This window comes from Sphaerodactylus townsendi, linkage group LG15 (genome assembly GCF_021028975.2).
Source record: "Sphaerodactylus townsendi isolate TG3544 linkage group LG15, MPM_Stown_v2.3, whole genome shotgun sequence".
Taxonomy (NCBI): domain Eukaryota; kingdom Metazoa; phylum Chordata; class Lepidosauria; order Squamata; family Sphaerodactylidae; genus Sphaerodactylus; species Sphaerodactylus townsendi.
In genome coordinates, this window is record NC_059439.1 from 33,003,114 (window position 1) to 33,018,426 (window position 15,313).

The 15,313-nt window shown below is 51.6% G+C and overlaps 1 protein-coding gene across 1 annotated transcript; it reads left to right on the forward strand.

The window, feature by feature from the left end:
- Positions 1-2,389: 2,389 nt before the first annotated feature.
- On the forward strand, positions 2,390-11,828 carry PIP4P1 (phosphatidylinositol-4,5-bisphosphate 4-phosphatase 1). Its single transcript, XM_048518184.1, has 7 exons — positions 2,390-2,618; positions 4,168-4,370; positions 6,338-6,444; positions 8,042-8,147; positions 8,567-8,619; positions 9,485-9,575; positions 10,093-11,828. Exons 1-7 carry the CDS (start codon positions 2,474-2,476, stop codon positions 10,234-10,236), a joined length of 849 nt encoding a protein of 282 aa, XP_048374141.1. The 5' UTR covers positions 2,390-2,473; the 3' UTR covers positions 10,237-11,828.
- The last annotated feature ends 3,485 nt before the right edge of the window (positions 11,829-15,313 follow it).

The following is a 15,313-nucleotide window of genomic DNA, read 5'->3' on the forward strand; positions in this document are numbered from 1 at the left end:
CTCCGAGCAGGATGCGGAGAACAGGAAGCACGGAATGGGAATCACATTTCCTCGTTATTTTAATTGACAATCTGCCGTAGGAATTAAAGCCTCATGTTGCCCTTGTGTTGCTCATTTGTGTAGGGATTACTTGGACGTTTCATTCATGAACACCGAGGTCTTGTGACATAAGCTGAGTCACGAGCGTTTTATAGAATGGATGTGCCTATTCCCATCCTCCGCCTGTAGGTCCTATTCACAAGCAATGCAGACTTGTAAAGAAGATAACCACTTGTGGTCTCCGGATCAGCCAAGATTAGCAGCTACAATACAGTGTGCAGCAACCTGGCACACTATTGAACAGCTTTGCCTAATTGAGGACAAAGTCAGCACGCCATGCTGTAACTGGCCACCTCAGTACGTGGCCACCTTGTTCTTGCAGACTTTTGATCTATGTCCAGTTCCTTGATGGCTTTGCGCTCTGTTGATTCCATGGTATTTGGAATACGGCTGAACGTAGGAAACAAGAGGCAGGGCAGGCTGGCGTCTTCCTTGCAAATAATGCTGTGACTCTGACAAGATAAGAAGGGTTGCACAAGATGGATATGGACTGTGAAGAAGTAAGCCGACCATATCCTTCCTCACGGTGTTCTGCACTTGCTTGATCTGGGACATGACCAAGGGCGGAAAGGAAACTGTGTAAAACGAAGCAGGAGTCTTATGGCACCTTAAAGATTTATTTTACAAACATTTATATTCATCCTTTATGCCCTTCCAAGGGATCATCCAGGCGGCTAACAACTAAAAACAATGCATTATATATATTCATATTTTAAAGCCATTAGAATTGATCCCCCCAAAAAACATATCACTGACACAGAAGAAGAGTTTGGATTTATACCCTGCCTGTCTCCCCTCTAAAGGGTCTCAAAGCATTGTCGAAGGCTTTCGCAGCCGGAATCACTGGGGTGCTGTGTGGTTTCCGGGCTGTATGGCCGTGTTCTAGCAGCATTCTCTCCTGACGTTTCGCCTGCAACTGTGGCTGGCATCTTCACCATCAGATCCTCTGAAGACGCCAGCCACAGTTGCAGGCGAAACGTCAGGAGAGAATGCTGCTAGAACACGGCCATACAGCCCGGAAACCACACAGCACCCCGGTCTCAAAGCAGTTTACAAACTCCTTTCCCTTCCTCTCCCTACAACAGACACCTGAGGTAGGAGAGGTTGAGAGTGGGTATACATATACATATGTGTGTACGTACATTTATATGTATCATATGCATATGTGAGTATACCTGTATATGTGTGTGTGTGTGTGTTGCATGTTGCATATACATATATGTGTGTGTATGTTTATATATATATATGTGTGTGTGTGTGTGTGTTTATATATGTTTATATATGTATGTGTATTTATGTTTATATATATAAACACCCGTTGCACCCAGGCTGTTATTAAATAACAGCCTGGGTGCAACGGGTGTTTATTTGTGTGTATTGAGATTACTCTAGATGTTGCACTCAGAGTTGAAGTATATATATAAACATACATACATACGTGTGTGTGTGTGTGTATATATAATATATATATATAAACATACATACATATATATACAAACATACATATATAAACATAAACACACACACGTGTATATATATGTGTGTGTGTGTATGTTTATATGTGTGTGTACAGATACACATTTGTGTTTTTAATGTGTGTATATATACATATATGTGTATATCTCACACACAGAGCAACTGTTTTCTTTCAAGTCATCTACATTGCTGCTTCCTTTCAATCCCGCCCCACTAATATACTTTTGACAGGAGAATTTTGACATACCTGAGGGGCGGGCAATGAAAAATGTGGGAATGGGGGGTGATGGAGGGAACGGTCTAAAATGCTGATAAAGGGTGGAGCCATCTCGGATGAAAGTCAGGGTGAGCCTGAGGTTGTCCAATAGGAGCCTAGTGTTTGTGTCATGGGCGGCAGGGAAACTAGGTTCAGCCAATGGGGTTGCAGAAGCGATATCGCCCTATAGGCCTGCGGTGGCTTTGAGCCAGTGAGAATGCGGATTTTTTTTATCACGTGGGATTTATTCCCGCCTTCCCCTTTTGCCCCTCAAGGGTGCGTTCGTGAGCTTTAAGAGCGAGTTTTCAGAACCAGCCAATGAAAAAGCCAGAAAAGGATCACGGGACCAAGGCGTAGCGAAGCAGTGACCTACACTGTGCGACGGAACAAAAAAAGGCGGGTCTTTTTCTGGCCAATGAAAGAAAAAAGGTTTGGGCCGAGCTCGGCCGCTCCCGACCAATCAGGGAATAGCGAGGCTCACCCCCTCGTCACGTGACGGTTCCCTCCCGTCTTCTCCGTCCCCAATAGGAAGCGGGGTTCCTCACGTGACCGTAGTAGTCGGCGAGTGAGGGGCGGGGTCGTGCGCTACGGAAGCCGCGCGGGAGGCGGAGGAGGCGGTTGCAGGAGCAACAGCGAGCAGCCATGGCTGCGGACGGAGAGCGCTCCCCGCTGCTGCCGGCGGAGTCCGGGGATGGGGGCGGCTCCGGCGTCGGCGGCCTGGTGGGGCCGGCGGGGCTGATGACAGCCTCTGCCTCGAACCCGCCGGGGAAGCCGAACCCACCTCAGGGTGAGCCAGGCCACGCCCCTCATTAATATGCATGAGCTGGATTAAAGGGGGGGCTTGATAAAAGTAGGGGTGGGCGGAGATAGTTGAGACCTTTAAAAAGCTGGCTTGATAATAGGGGCGGGATATTCAGTTTTGGGCGAGCTCCAAAAATTGGGTTAAGGTCTCGGGGGCGGGGCTTCTGTGGAAAATGGGCGGGGCCAGGGCCAGTTGGGTGGTGTCCCAAGGAAGAGTGAAACTGTTGGGTTGACACAGCTGGAGGTGGGGCTTGAGCTGCAAGGTGAAGATGAGTTGTTATTTGGGGAGGGGGGCAGTAAAGGGAAGGGTCGATAAAGGATTTCTGGGATTGTGGATGGAGGTGGGAAAATGCCTGTAGGTTTACCAGAGTGCACGTTTGCCAGGAGCAAGAGATGGGCTGGCTGACACTTGGTGGCCCAGTTCCAGCAAAATGTGACTTAGGACTTACAGAATAAAGCATGGGTTTTCTTCTCATACTTGCCCAAAGGAAAGGCTGGGGGATCTCTGGCGAAGAGCACTCTGTGTGTGGGAAAGGGGTCTGACAAGTTAAGTCTTACCGGATTTTGGCGCCAAAAGGGGTTTATGAGATGGAAGGAATGCAAGGAGGGGAGGAAGTGTGTTTGTTTGTTTGTTGGACTTATATCCCACTGTTTCCTGTGAGGGCGGCTTGCAAACACGAAACGAATTCCACAAATGATGAGCAACAGGTTGATAATCGCTGATAGCGCGTTTGCATCGCTGTCAACTAAAATGCAACATTTTTCAGCAAAGGGCGTTGATGCATTTGGTTGAGAATAATCAGGTCGTTCGACAAGCATTACAGCAATTAAAATCCAAGCTCAGATGCACACGTATTTTTAGGCTTTTATTGTTTTATTCTGTTGTCCGCCGCCCTGAGCCCTTCGGGGGAGGGTGGTTTACAAGTTTAATAATAAATAAAATAGTAAGTAAGACAGATTTATGGAGGAGAAGTCGATCTATGGCTACCAATCTTGATCCTCCTTGATCTCAGGTTGCAAATGCCTTATCAGACCAGGTGTTCAGGAGCAGCAGCAGCAGAAGGCCATTGCTTTCACCTCCTGCACATGAGCTCCCAAAGGCACCTGGTGGGCCACTGCAAGTAGCAGAGTGCTGGACTAGATGGACCCTGGTCTGATTCAGCAGGCTAGTTCTTATGTTCTTAAATACAACAATTAAAATAGGGTGGGGGGAATGCTGGACAAAACCAGAATTCTTCACCTGTTAGCTGAATAAGGCAACAGAAGGGGACACATGGATCTCTTCTAGGAGAGAGTTCTAACATTTTGGTTCCGTGCCTGAGAAGATCCTTTTATTGTGGGGGGGAGGGCATCATGAGGCAAGTCTGAGACTGTGGATTGTGATGGGTTAGGGAAAGAAAGGGCTGCACTTTCCCCTCTTACCAAGGTTGGGGTCTGTTCCTTGTCTGGAGGATGTCAGTAGGACTGATTCAATCTGTGGCCGGTGCTCTTTTGTGGCTGTCCTGTTGGCTGATTTTCCCTTTTCTCCCTGCAAGGGTTTCCTGGATTTAGCGGACTCAGCGAGGGGGGCCAGGCGGCCGTGCTGCCCGGAGAAGACCCCCCGCCCTACTCGCCCATGGCCTCTCCAGAGAGCGGCAGTGCTCCCATGATCAATTGCCGGGTCTGCCAGAGCCCCATCAACGTGGAGGGCAAGATGCACCAACATGTTGTGAAATGCAGCGTCTGCAACGAGGCCACGGTGAGGATGGGGAGAGGTGGGGCTAGAAGGGCTGGATGAAAGACCAGCCCCGGTCTGGGTTCACAGGCACGAGCCTCGAAGTTCAGATCTCCTTGGCCAAGAACTTGTTGGGTAGCTTTGGAGAGCCATCCCATTTTATATTTATATTGTATTTTAATTGACTGTGCTCTCTATATTGTTCACCACCCTGAGCCCACATTCTTTAAGGGGTTTACGTATTATTACAACGTGAACTTCCTTAAGGGCAGAAAGAGGCGGGATGCAGGTTGTCAGAAAAAAATGCAGGTTCTCAGAAAAAAATCGTTTGAGGTTGCGCTCAGGATTTGAGGCGACACACGTGGGACGTTTCAGACGTTCAGGGAATGTGGACTGTGGATGCCAAACGTTCGTATGAAGCCGGAGTCTGGATCAGGGCTGACGCAGCTCCCTCTGGCCTTTCACATGGCTTGTTTTGTGCTTCTGCCTCGAGAGCTCAATATCGTGCAGAATTTACTATGGGCAAAAATCAGAGCATCGCGGCTACCATCAACCAGTGCTTTGCTCGCCTTGCTGGCAGACTCGCAGGAGGTTGGAGTTGGAGGAATTGCACAGCTGATACAGTTTCTGAATATGGCCCTTGACCTGGTTCTTTCTGTTCCTTGGAGGAAACTCGTCTGGCCACTCCCATCTCCAGTTTCCCATCATGTGCTGAGTGGGTGCTGGTAAACAAAAGTGTGAGTCAGAGGACCGCTCTGTCGGACTCCACACCTTTGGGCTCAAACAACAGGAAGCTGGTGATCTGGGAAAGTTGCCTGCCCTAGTCTTCTTCGGGTCTTTGTAGTGAGAGTCCCAAAAAGTGGTGAGAGGCTGTGGCCAAGTGGAGGAGTGCGTGTTCTGGATTCGGAAGGTCCCGGGTTTGATCCCGGCCATCTCCAGTGACAGAATTTCAGTAGCTGCTGAGAGAGTGTCTTAACCACCGCTAGTCAGTGATACACCAGCCTGAGGTGGTTCTGCTGAACTAAGGAATGGGCAGTGACCCTTTAAAAGGAAGGTAGAATACTGCCTTTTCATGCAGCAGGTCCCAAGTATTTAAAGCAGTCAAACTCGCGGCCCTCCAGATGTTCATGAACTACAATTCCCATCAGTCCCTCCCAACATGAGCATTGGCTGTACTGGCAAGGGCTGATGGGAATTTTAGTTTGTGAGCATCGGGAGGGCCGCGAGTTTGACACTTGTGATTTAAAGCCTCCTGCCAGGTGCAAATAAAAAGCCATTCTGTGCCTGAGACCCTGAAGAGAGTCTGTCAGGGGGAGAAAACTGTATGGATCATCTGGCTTGTTAAAAAGCAGACATCTCCGCAAAGAAAGATATTGACAAGCTGGAACGGGTCCAGAATGGGATGGAGTCTCCTTCTTTGGAGGCTTTTAAAGAGAGGCTGTTGGGAGTGCTTTGATTGTGTGTTCCTGCATTGCGGGGGGTTGGACTTGATGGCCCTTGGGGTCTCTTCCAACTCTTATCATTCTATGAAAATTTGATCAGATTCTCCCTGTGCTTTTTATGCTTCGTACCACCAGTCTGCCGTCTCCTCCCTTTTGTGTCTGTCCATCTCCGCCCTTTTGCTAACGCAGGTGTAAGCGCTCCAAGCAGAGGTTGTGTGATCTCCCTACTCTTCCCTAGCCCCAACTGACAAGTGGCACTTTCTAGCCAAGCTGAGGGTTGTTTTTTTTTCATTTTCCTCGCAGAGGTGATAACTGTTTCTACGGATGGCCATTCATCCCACGAAGTTGGACTGTTTGCGAGTAGTCCGTGACACCACAGTGGCCAGAGAAGCTGTGTTAGTTGATCTAGTGCCCTATTTTGCGGGAGGATTGTTTGATCGACTCTGCCGTGCCGTTCCCTCCTTGCTTCTACTTTAGACCGGGATGCCTTCTTTTAAACTTTGAGCTTCTTCGAGATTTGTGACCTCTCTCTTTTCTCCCCTGCTCCAGCCAATCAAAAATGCCCCAGCTGGGAAGAAGTATGTCAGGTGCCCCTGTAATTGCCTCCTGATCTGCAAAGTGACGTCACAACGCATTGCCTGTCCTCGGACGTACTGGTAAGCCTGTGGGGAGGGAGGGCCTAAAGGCGAGGAGCAGACAGGACCTTCTCATGGCTGTACTAGGATTACTCCCGGAGGTTCACACTGGACGGAATGTTTGGTGACCTTCAGTTCTGCAACCCCAAAGAGACGTGTGAATTTACTTTGTTACTGTCGAAGAAACTTGCAAGTTTGGGGAAGGGCAGTTTGGATAGCCGCCAGCCATAGACGTGAACATCCACTGTGCCTTCCTGTAGCTTGGACAGACTTCTGAAGATCTGATCTGTTCATTCTGTAACACAGAGCTGTTCTGGTTGGGCATCCCTTTCCGTCGTCTCTTTTACGTCCTCGTCTGGTTGCGATGTGCACATCTGCTTTTATATTTTGATGTCCCTACGTAGGTTCCACGTTATGTTATTGTAACTTGTTTGTAAAGGTTTAACGCAGTGTTTCCCAACCTTTTCAACACCGTGGTAACCTTGACCTCGCTCTTCATATCTCAGGGTACCCCTGAGGTTCATTTGATTTTTTTTTGCATTTTTTAGGTTTTTTCCCCCGTTTTTGGCCTGTAGGTGGGGGGAGTGGCAAGCAGGGGGAGGGGAGGGAAAGCAGCATTGACAGCCGCATTGTTTGTTTGCCTAAATTTGACATGGATTGGGGGGATTTAAAGGGAGAGCTCCGTTTAAATCTACCCCCACCCCCAATCCACATCGAATTTAGGCAAATAAAACAATGCTGTTTTTCAGTGTTGTTTAAAGGGAGCCCATGAAGCTTCCAACCCCCCCTTTCAAAATCCATTTGATTCCGGGGGGGGGGGGGAGGCGGTAGCATTGTCATGGTACCCCAGGGTACCCCAGGTACAACCAGGAACCTGGTTGAGAATCACTGTTTTAACGTATATATATTTATATACTGTGTTGTATTGTTTCATTCATTTTATTGTGAGCCGCCCTGAGTCTTCGAGGAGATTTGGCAGGGTAAAAATGTAACAAATAATAGTAATAATTCTGAAAGGGAGGGAGTTCGTATTATTTTCCGTGCACATGATTAAGGGCAGAGGAGAGCGGGACTTGGAAGAGAGGCCTAGGCTGAATGCTACAACGACAGCGTTCTGACTGAGTCTCCCCTGAAACTACCTCCAAGAATGATTCTTCCTTTCTTTTACACCCATGAGAGCCAGACAACTTGGCTAATTGAGAAATACAAGTAGAGACTGTTGACATCTTGGGAAAGAAAGAGCCCAATGCTAAGGAGCAATCAGCCCTCTTAGTACTAAGCGGCTGGTGGTGGTGCGCAGGCCACCAAAACAGTTGATTTAAGCATCGAGGAAGCAAGACGCGAAAGGAAGAGCAGAGAGGCTTGTTTTAAAAAGAGGATGGAAGACATTTTTTAGGGTGGGTGCCAGTGGGGGAGGGGGTAATTGCAGTATGGCGGAGGAAAGGCTGAGATCAGAAACGCTGGGGGCTTTGAGTGGGAAACGAGTCTGCATGGTAGGACTATACCGGTGGCAGACAGGAAGTGACCTCGGTTTTGGGGTGGGGAAGAGGGTGTTGTCGCAACCCAGTCCCTCAGCAGGCGGGGAGGGCCCTTTCATCTCTTCTTCTTTTCTTTGCAGTAAAAGGATTATTAACTTGGGCCCCGTGCATCCCGGCCCTCAGAGTCCCGAGCCCCAGCCCGTCGGCGTTCGCGTCATCTGCGGCCACTGCAAAAACAATTTCCTGGTAATTTGCTGCTATTTGCCGGGGGAGGAAAACTTGGGGATGTCACACTCTCTCCCCAGCTGTGTGCAGGGTGCAGAAAGCACCTTCCGTTTGCTACTGGGTAATGCTAGTTCCTAAAATCTTAACACTGGTTCCGGGGAATAACAAGGCGATGGAGCCAGTGACGGCTGGGAAGCTTTGGGCTTATCTAAAAGAGACCTTGGCAACGGCTGAAGGGGTGCCGTGATGCCTCCTAGCCTTCATTTGGACGGTGTGATTCTAACCCCTTTTGTTGCATTACTGGGGTAGATTTGTGCTGTCCATTGCTTTGGCTGTCCCCGGGAATCCATCTGAGCAATTGGCCTCATCTGGGGCGGAGCGGAGTGATCTTCCTCGCGCTGCTTGACTCTCCTTCTTTCCTTTGCTCCCTTTCTCTCCAGTGGACGGAGTTCACGGACCGCACCTTAGCCCGATGCCCACACTGCCGTAAAGTGTGAGTTTGCCCGTTCCTGCTTGATTAGCAAAGCGTGGGGTGGGGGGTGGGGGCGGTTGCGCAGGAAGACAGCAACTGTGTCCGGAAGGGGGGTGGTTATATAGGATCAGAGCCAGCTTCCTCCTGTTATCTCAGGCCTGGCATCCAGGAATATGGGACCGTGGCTGGGTGTTAGCTGAGAAAACCCAGCTCCAAAACAGACAGAGTCTCAGGCTTGGTTAGGAGGGTGTTTGGAGACCATGCCCCCGGACTTCCCCCCAACCAGGAGAGGGCCCAGAAGGCCTGGGAGAAGCTTACCCACACTCCGGGGGTGCAACAGGCAGTGGCAGACAGACCCCACAGAGCAAGGTAGTTCGCGGCTGCACAGCAGCAGTAGAAGCCTGGAAGGCATGCTGAGCTGCACCTAGACATGGCCCAGCGCTGCCCAGGCTCTTGGTAAGGGGCCTGGAGCAGGCCCAGATGCCCAACTGAGGCCTCTGCCCTCTTGGAACAGCAATAGGGAAGCGGTGGAGACCGGATTGACCAGGAAGGAAGGGGAGGAGCCAGTGGGATGGATGAGGGCCCATAGAGGCTCTGTGGGAAGGGTCAGGGGCAGAACCCAGATTGGGGAGAGAAAATGAAATAGGTGAGGATGCTCCCAAGTAGCCACAGCCCAAGACCTTGGGAAAGGGCCGCTGAGGTGCAGCTGCACCCAGACGCCCTGTCTGAGGCTGGAGGAGGGGCTCCTCAGACCCTAGGGAGGAGCCCCCTGAGCAGTGCCGGGGCTCAGGGGCTCAGCAGAGGGTGAGTTGCTGGAGGAAAAGCTGTCCCTTCGTTGTGGTGGGGAAGACTGACCGGGACTCCGCTCTACCCTCTCCACACCCAGCTCTTCCATTGGGCGCCGCTATCCCCGGAAACGATGTGTTTGCTGCTTCCTGCTGGGCTTATTAATGGCTGTGACGGCTACCGGCCTTGCGGTGAGTAGCAGGGGCTACAACGGGGGTCCCTCGCTGAGTGGCACTTCCTCTCTCCCCATACTGAGTGTGTGAGGCTGTCACCATAGAGTTGTCACAGCCTAGAGCAGTTTCACTCTCTGTACACAACAAGCCGTGCTCAGTTTTTACCTGGAAGTCATGCTGCGTTCTTAGTCTGGCCCTCTCCAAGCCTCTTTGTTTCATGACACTTTGGCATGTCACCCTGTGGGTGGAGCTAGTGGCACCCTGTGGGTGGAGCTAGTGGCACCCTGTGGGTGGAGCTAGTGGCACCCTGTGGGTGGAGCTAGTGGCACCCTGTGGGTGGAGCTAGTGGCACCCTGTGGGTGGAGCTAGTGGCACCCTGTGGGTGGAGCTAGTGGCACCCTGTGGGTGGAGCTAGCAGCAGGTTCTTGGGAACACCCCCAACCCCTTTTTGGCCAATCCCTGACCTCCACACCACAAGTGTTTCCAGCCCTTTTGCCTCTTTCTGACTCGCCCTCGTCTCTCCCTCCGCCTGCAGTTTGGAACGTGGCAACATGCCCAGAAGTACAGAGGGATCTTTGCCTCGTGGGCTCTGGTCATCCTCTTGGCCTTGCTGTGCCTCGGCCGCGCCATGTACTGGGCTTGCATGAGGGTCAGCCACCCCATCCAGAACTTCTCCTGAAGCGCCCCTGGGCTTCCCGTTTCCAGCCGCTGCTGCTCCCGGCGTGCCATCTGTCATGAGCCAGCCTCGCCCGTCCTCTTCCCCCCCCTCCCCTTTGGGGTCGAGACCTTCTGTGCCGCCTTCCCGCCGTGCCAGCCTCCCCGTCGATCACTACCACAGCTTCTACCCCCTCCTCCTCACCTTTGAGGCTCCCCGGGAGTCTGTCGCCTGGGCGTGGCGTGGCGCCAAAAACAAAACACTTGAACCCGAACGAAATTTGATTGCCGGAAACTGCCTGTCCCGGGGCCAGAGGACCTCCTGCAGACCCAGTGGGCAACGGAACCCGTCCTTGGGCCAATGAGAAGAGGAGACGTTTTGGAACCCAGGAGATTGTTCCGAGGGAGACGGCGGCCGCATGCTGGGATCTACTGCAGAACGACACGGTCCGGTGGGACTGGAGGCCACCCGGTGTGACTGGAGCGTGACGGGCTCTGTGACTTGAGGGGCCCTACGGTGGCTCAGCTGGGACAGTCTGACGAGCGGTGTGCTATGAGAAGACATTGGTTATTTTGGAACTTCTTAGGTGCTTCCTGGCCGGGGGCGGAATGCCGGAGAGCCACGGGGAGTCCCTGTTGCGTTGACCACACCCCTTTCGCTCAGTAGGAGGACCAGGAGGAGAGGGAACTGGCCGAGTTGCCATAGCAATAGCGGCCTCGGGGACATTCCTCCAACGGCAGGCTGAAGGAGGCAAGCAGACGGACAGACGCTGCTGGTGCATCTGTGTTTCTTGTCGAATTCCATTCCTCGTCGCCTCGCTGCCCTGTGAGTCCTGTGGTCTGGGCAGCTGCCTTCCCGGACCCTTGTGTCTCGTAACGCTACCTGGAGTTGACATCTTGGTGCCCTTCCGGTCCCTTTCTCCCTCGTTTTGACCCCAACCGCAGTCCCGAGACTGAGGCCTCCGGCCCCACCCGAACATAACATGGGCATTATTTCCCCCGCCCCCTTTGATTCCTTCAGTCTTACACTGTTTCTTTCATTGCACATTCCTGGGTGGAGGGATCCCCCCCCCCCACTGACCTTGCCCTCAATCAACCCAGCCTCCTTTCTTGAGATGTGGGGCGCAGAAAAGGGGATTATCTCGTTATCCCTCATGTATGATGCTTTCAACTGCAATTAGGAAGAAGAGGTTTTTCTCCCTTAACCCTGAAAGGGAGGCACACATTCTGGGACGGCCTTTCTCCCTTAACCCTGAAAGGGAGGCACACATTCTGGGATGGCCTACCCACAATTCCACTCACTGTTTCCTTTAAAGCGGTTGCCCCTTCGTTCTGCCCTCGTTTCTGTTGCTGGAGACCTTTTAAATTTCCTTCTCCCCCCCACCCCTCCACCAAGAAACTTGCTCCTGCGATGCTTCACGAAGGAAGGGTGCAGGGCGGGCAACGGCCCTTCCTCAGCCTAGAAAGTCCGAGGCCTGCAAGAACCACATTCCAGGGGGCAGCTGGCCTCCCAACTGCATGCCGAGAGGGCTGGCTGAGGCCGTGTGACTAGGGGCAGGTTCTGGTGGTTGACCCGGAAGTGGTCTCAGGTGCCGGGGGCAGTTGGTTCGGTCTTGCTTCCATATGCCTGTCTTGGCTTCTGTCTGTCGAGGGGGGGTATGTGCAAACCTTCCTCCCCCTCATCCCCCCCAGCTTTGAGCTTGGCATTGACATGTCGCAGCTTGTATATAAGGATAATGTGCGTGTACAGAGCTTATTTCGATCTCTCTCCTTCGTGGCACCTGCCCTCCTCCCCCCCCCTTTTTTCCGTGTGTCCTTCCTTCCCATCCTTCCGTTATCCGGTTTGAACGTGTGTCTTTTAATCTTCCTCCTTTCCCCGACCAGGGCCGAAGGAGGAATCAAAAATTGAAAAGAAAAAAAAATCAGACGGTTGTAAATAAAGTTGAGATTCCAGACGGTGAGAAGTGTTTGCGCGGAAGGCCCTGCGCATCGGTGGCTTTTCTTGCCTTTTTCTCAAAACTGGAATAGGCGGCGGTCGCTCTATATCAGGGGCGTCAAACTCGCGTCCCTCCAGATGCTCATGAACTACAATTCCCATCTGTTTCTGAATGGGCCATCTGTTTCTGAATAGAGAATTGAATGGACTAAGTGATTATTTATGTTTAGTTGTAAGAGTTGGAAGACTTAAGCTGTATTTTTAAGAACCTTGTCAGAGAAATAAGGAAATGTAAATACAAATAGAAGTGTTGAGTTGTTCAATTATATATAAGACTAATATATAAGATTAGACAACAGCCAGAGTGCAACGTGTGTATTTTTTGAGTTTATTTGGGCTAATGTTGACATTGCACTCTTAAAGATAGTTGGTAATTGTAGTTCATGAACATCTGGAGGGCCAGAGTTTGACACCTGTGCTCAATATGCAGCTGCTGGGACTAAGTCTTGTTCCTAAGAAAATGGAGCGGGGGGCGGGGGGGGGGGGTTTCTCCTCCATACCCACCACACTTCCCTACCGAAACGGAACAAGTCCCGTGAGCCAGTACCTGCGCCTCTTATTAGGAAGGGCTCCACAGCAAGACGGCCAGTGAGGCCAGCCTTCGTTTCTGCACCCGAGCTGGTCCCACGCAGCGCCTGCCCGGCTGTGTTGCCTGTGCTTTGCAGGGGGTCCGGAGCCAGCCTGAAGAAACTGACCGTCTGAACTTTTGAGACAACAGAGGCAGGGGCTCTGAGAACATAATTCAGCAGAATCAGGTTGAGCGTTTCAATGGGGGCTGGGTACCGCGCCTAGTATTTTTCCAAGGGAAAAGATGGGTTGCAGATGGTGTTTGAAGGAAGCGCGTCGTTCTGGGAGGAAGAGGAGAGTTTGGATTTATACCCCACCTTTCTCCTGTAAGAAGACTCAAGGCGGCTTACAAGCTTTTTCCCCTTCCTCTCCCCAGAACAGACACCTTGTGAGGCAGGCGGGGCTGAGAGAGTTCGGCGAGAACTGTGACGAGCCCAAGGTCACCCCGCAGGAATGTAGGGCTCGTTCCGCACATGCAGAACAATGCACTTTCAAACTGCTTTCAATGCTCTTCGAAGCTGTGCGGAACGGCAAAATCCACTTGCAAACAGTTGTGAAAGTGGTTTGAAAACGTGTTATTTTGCGTGTGCGGAAGGGGCCTAGGAGTGCGGCAACACATCTGGTTCACCAGATATGTCTCTGCCACTCAGCCAGAGGAGTGGGGAATCAAACCCGGTTCTCCAGATTAGAATCCACTAACTCTTCACCACACCACCACGCTGGCCCACCACGCTGGAGGCAAAGGGGCAGCTTTGACTTCTACAGGGCAAGAGCAGGCTGAAGGGACGGCCCCATCCCGACCTGAGAATTCACTCTTTGCCCTTTTCCTCTTTGAACCGAAGCCACCTTATCAAGCCCGACGCCGCTAAGCAGCTTTCTGTAAATACTTAAGCAAGAGGCAGAGACCTTTGAGGTGTTCTCTCTCCACTCCAGGGCTTTGGTACTCAGGAGGCTGGTCACGTTCCCGGCAGCAAACCGCTCGGGGCACTTCTCCTGAACCAAGGAAAAAGCAAAAACTATTTTGCCCTTTCTGGGAACACTCTACCCTCAAGGAATTTGGGTTTCTCGTTTGCTGGCTGGGCCTGGCGGTATAGAATTGCGTGTTTTGAAAAGGAGGGCTGCGTTCTAAAATAAAAGTTTCCTATTCTGTGAGCTGCAGGAAGTGTGTTTACAGAAATTATCGCAGGGAAGAAGAAGAAGAAGAGTTTGAATTTATATCTCCCCTTTCTCTCCTGCAGGAGACTCAAAGGGGCTGACAATCTCCTTGCCCTTCCCCCCTCACAACAAACACCCTGTGAGGTGGGTGGGGCTGAGAGAGCTCCGAGAAGCTGTGACTAGCCCAAGGTCACCCAGCTGGCGTGTGTGGGAGTGCACAGGCTAATCTGAATCCCCCAGATAAGCCTCCACAGCTCAGGCGGCAGAGCGGGGAATCAAACCCAGTTCCTCCAGATTAGATACACGAGCTCTTAACCTCCTACGCCTCATGGCCCCATGAAAATCACGGCAATGTTTTCTGAAACCACACGGGTTTCTGTCAGAGAATGGAGCCTTGAGGACTAGCGACGTGCTTAAAGCGCAAAGCTGCTATTGTGGATTGAGTGACTCTAAAGCATTATTGCTCCGGGTTTGAGACCTTTTCTCTGGGGACAGCGAGGTGTTAAACCGCATTCTAGAACTATTTGTGCCAACAAAAGCCCAGTGAATAACTCTTGCGACAGCGTAGGATCTTACATTCTTGCTCAAGATCAAAAGTAGTTACTTTCGGCTCTGCCTGTCCACTTTCCAAAAATGCTTGGTGAGCACCAGGAAGAAGAGGAGTTTGGATTTATATACCCCCCCCCTTTCTCTCCTGTAGGAGATTAAAAGGGGCTTACAATCTCCTTGCCCTTCCCCCCTCACAACACCCTGTGAGATGGGTGGGGCTGAGAGAGCTCTGAAAAGCTGTGATTAGCCCAAGGTCACCCAGCTGGCGTGTGTGGGAGTGCACAGGCTAATTTGAATTCCCCAGATAAGCCTCCACAGCTCAAGCGGCAGAGCGGGGAATCAAACCCGGTTCCTCCAGATTAGAATGCGCCTGCTCTTAACCACTACGCCACTGCTGACAGGCGGCCAAACCCGCCACGTTGAGGACCTGCCTTACCAGTTCTAATGGCTGAACTCTCAATCCACTAGTTTACAAGACTACTTCCTACACTTGTGGGCCACCAAGTTCTCCCTCTGAAAGCGTGTGTGGCCGTTGTGCAATGCAAACGCGCCGTTTCCTGGTAGCACGAAGTCTTGAGCAGGGGTCAAAAGTCTTGTGTCCTGCTGGCAATTCCACATTGAAGAAGAAGAAGAAGAGGAGAGTTTTGGATTTAAAGGGGCTTACAATCTCCTTTCCCTTCCCCGCTCACAACAAACACCCTGTGAGGTAGGTGGGGCTGAGAGAGCTCCAAGAAGCTGTGACTAGCCCAAGGTCACCCAGCTGGCGTGTGTGGGAGTATACAGACTAATCTGAATTCCCCAGATTAGCCTCCACAGCTCAGGCGGCGGAGCTGGG

Excerpts from the sequence above, each read along its gene's own strand:
- PIP4P1 (XM_048518184.1), top strand. The coding sequence starts at position 2,474 with ATGGCTGCGGACGGAGAGCGCTCCCCGCTGCTGCCGGCGGAGTCCGGG. Across the intron at positions 2,619-4,167 it reads GAAGCCGAACCCACCTCAGG|GGTTTCCTGGATTTAGCGGA; the intron begins GTGAGCCAGGCC and ends TCTCCCTGCAAG. Across the intron at positions 8,148-8,566 it reads ACTGCAAAAACAATTTCCTG|TGGACGGAGTTCACGGACCG; the intron begins GTAATTTGCTGC and ends CTTTCTCTCCAG.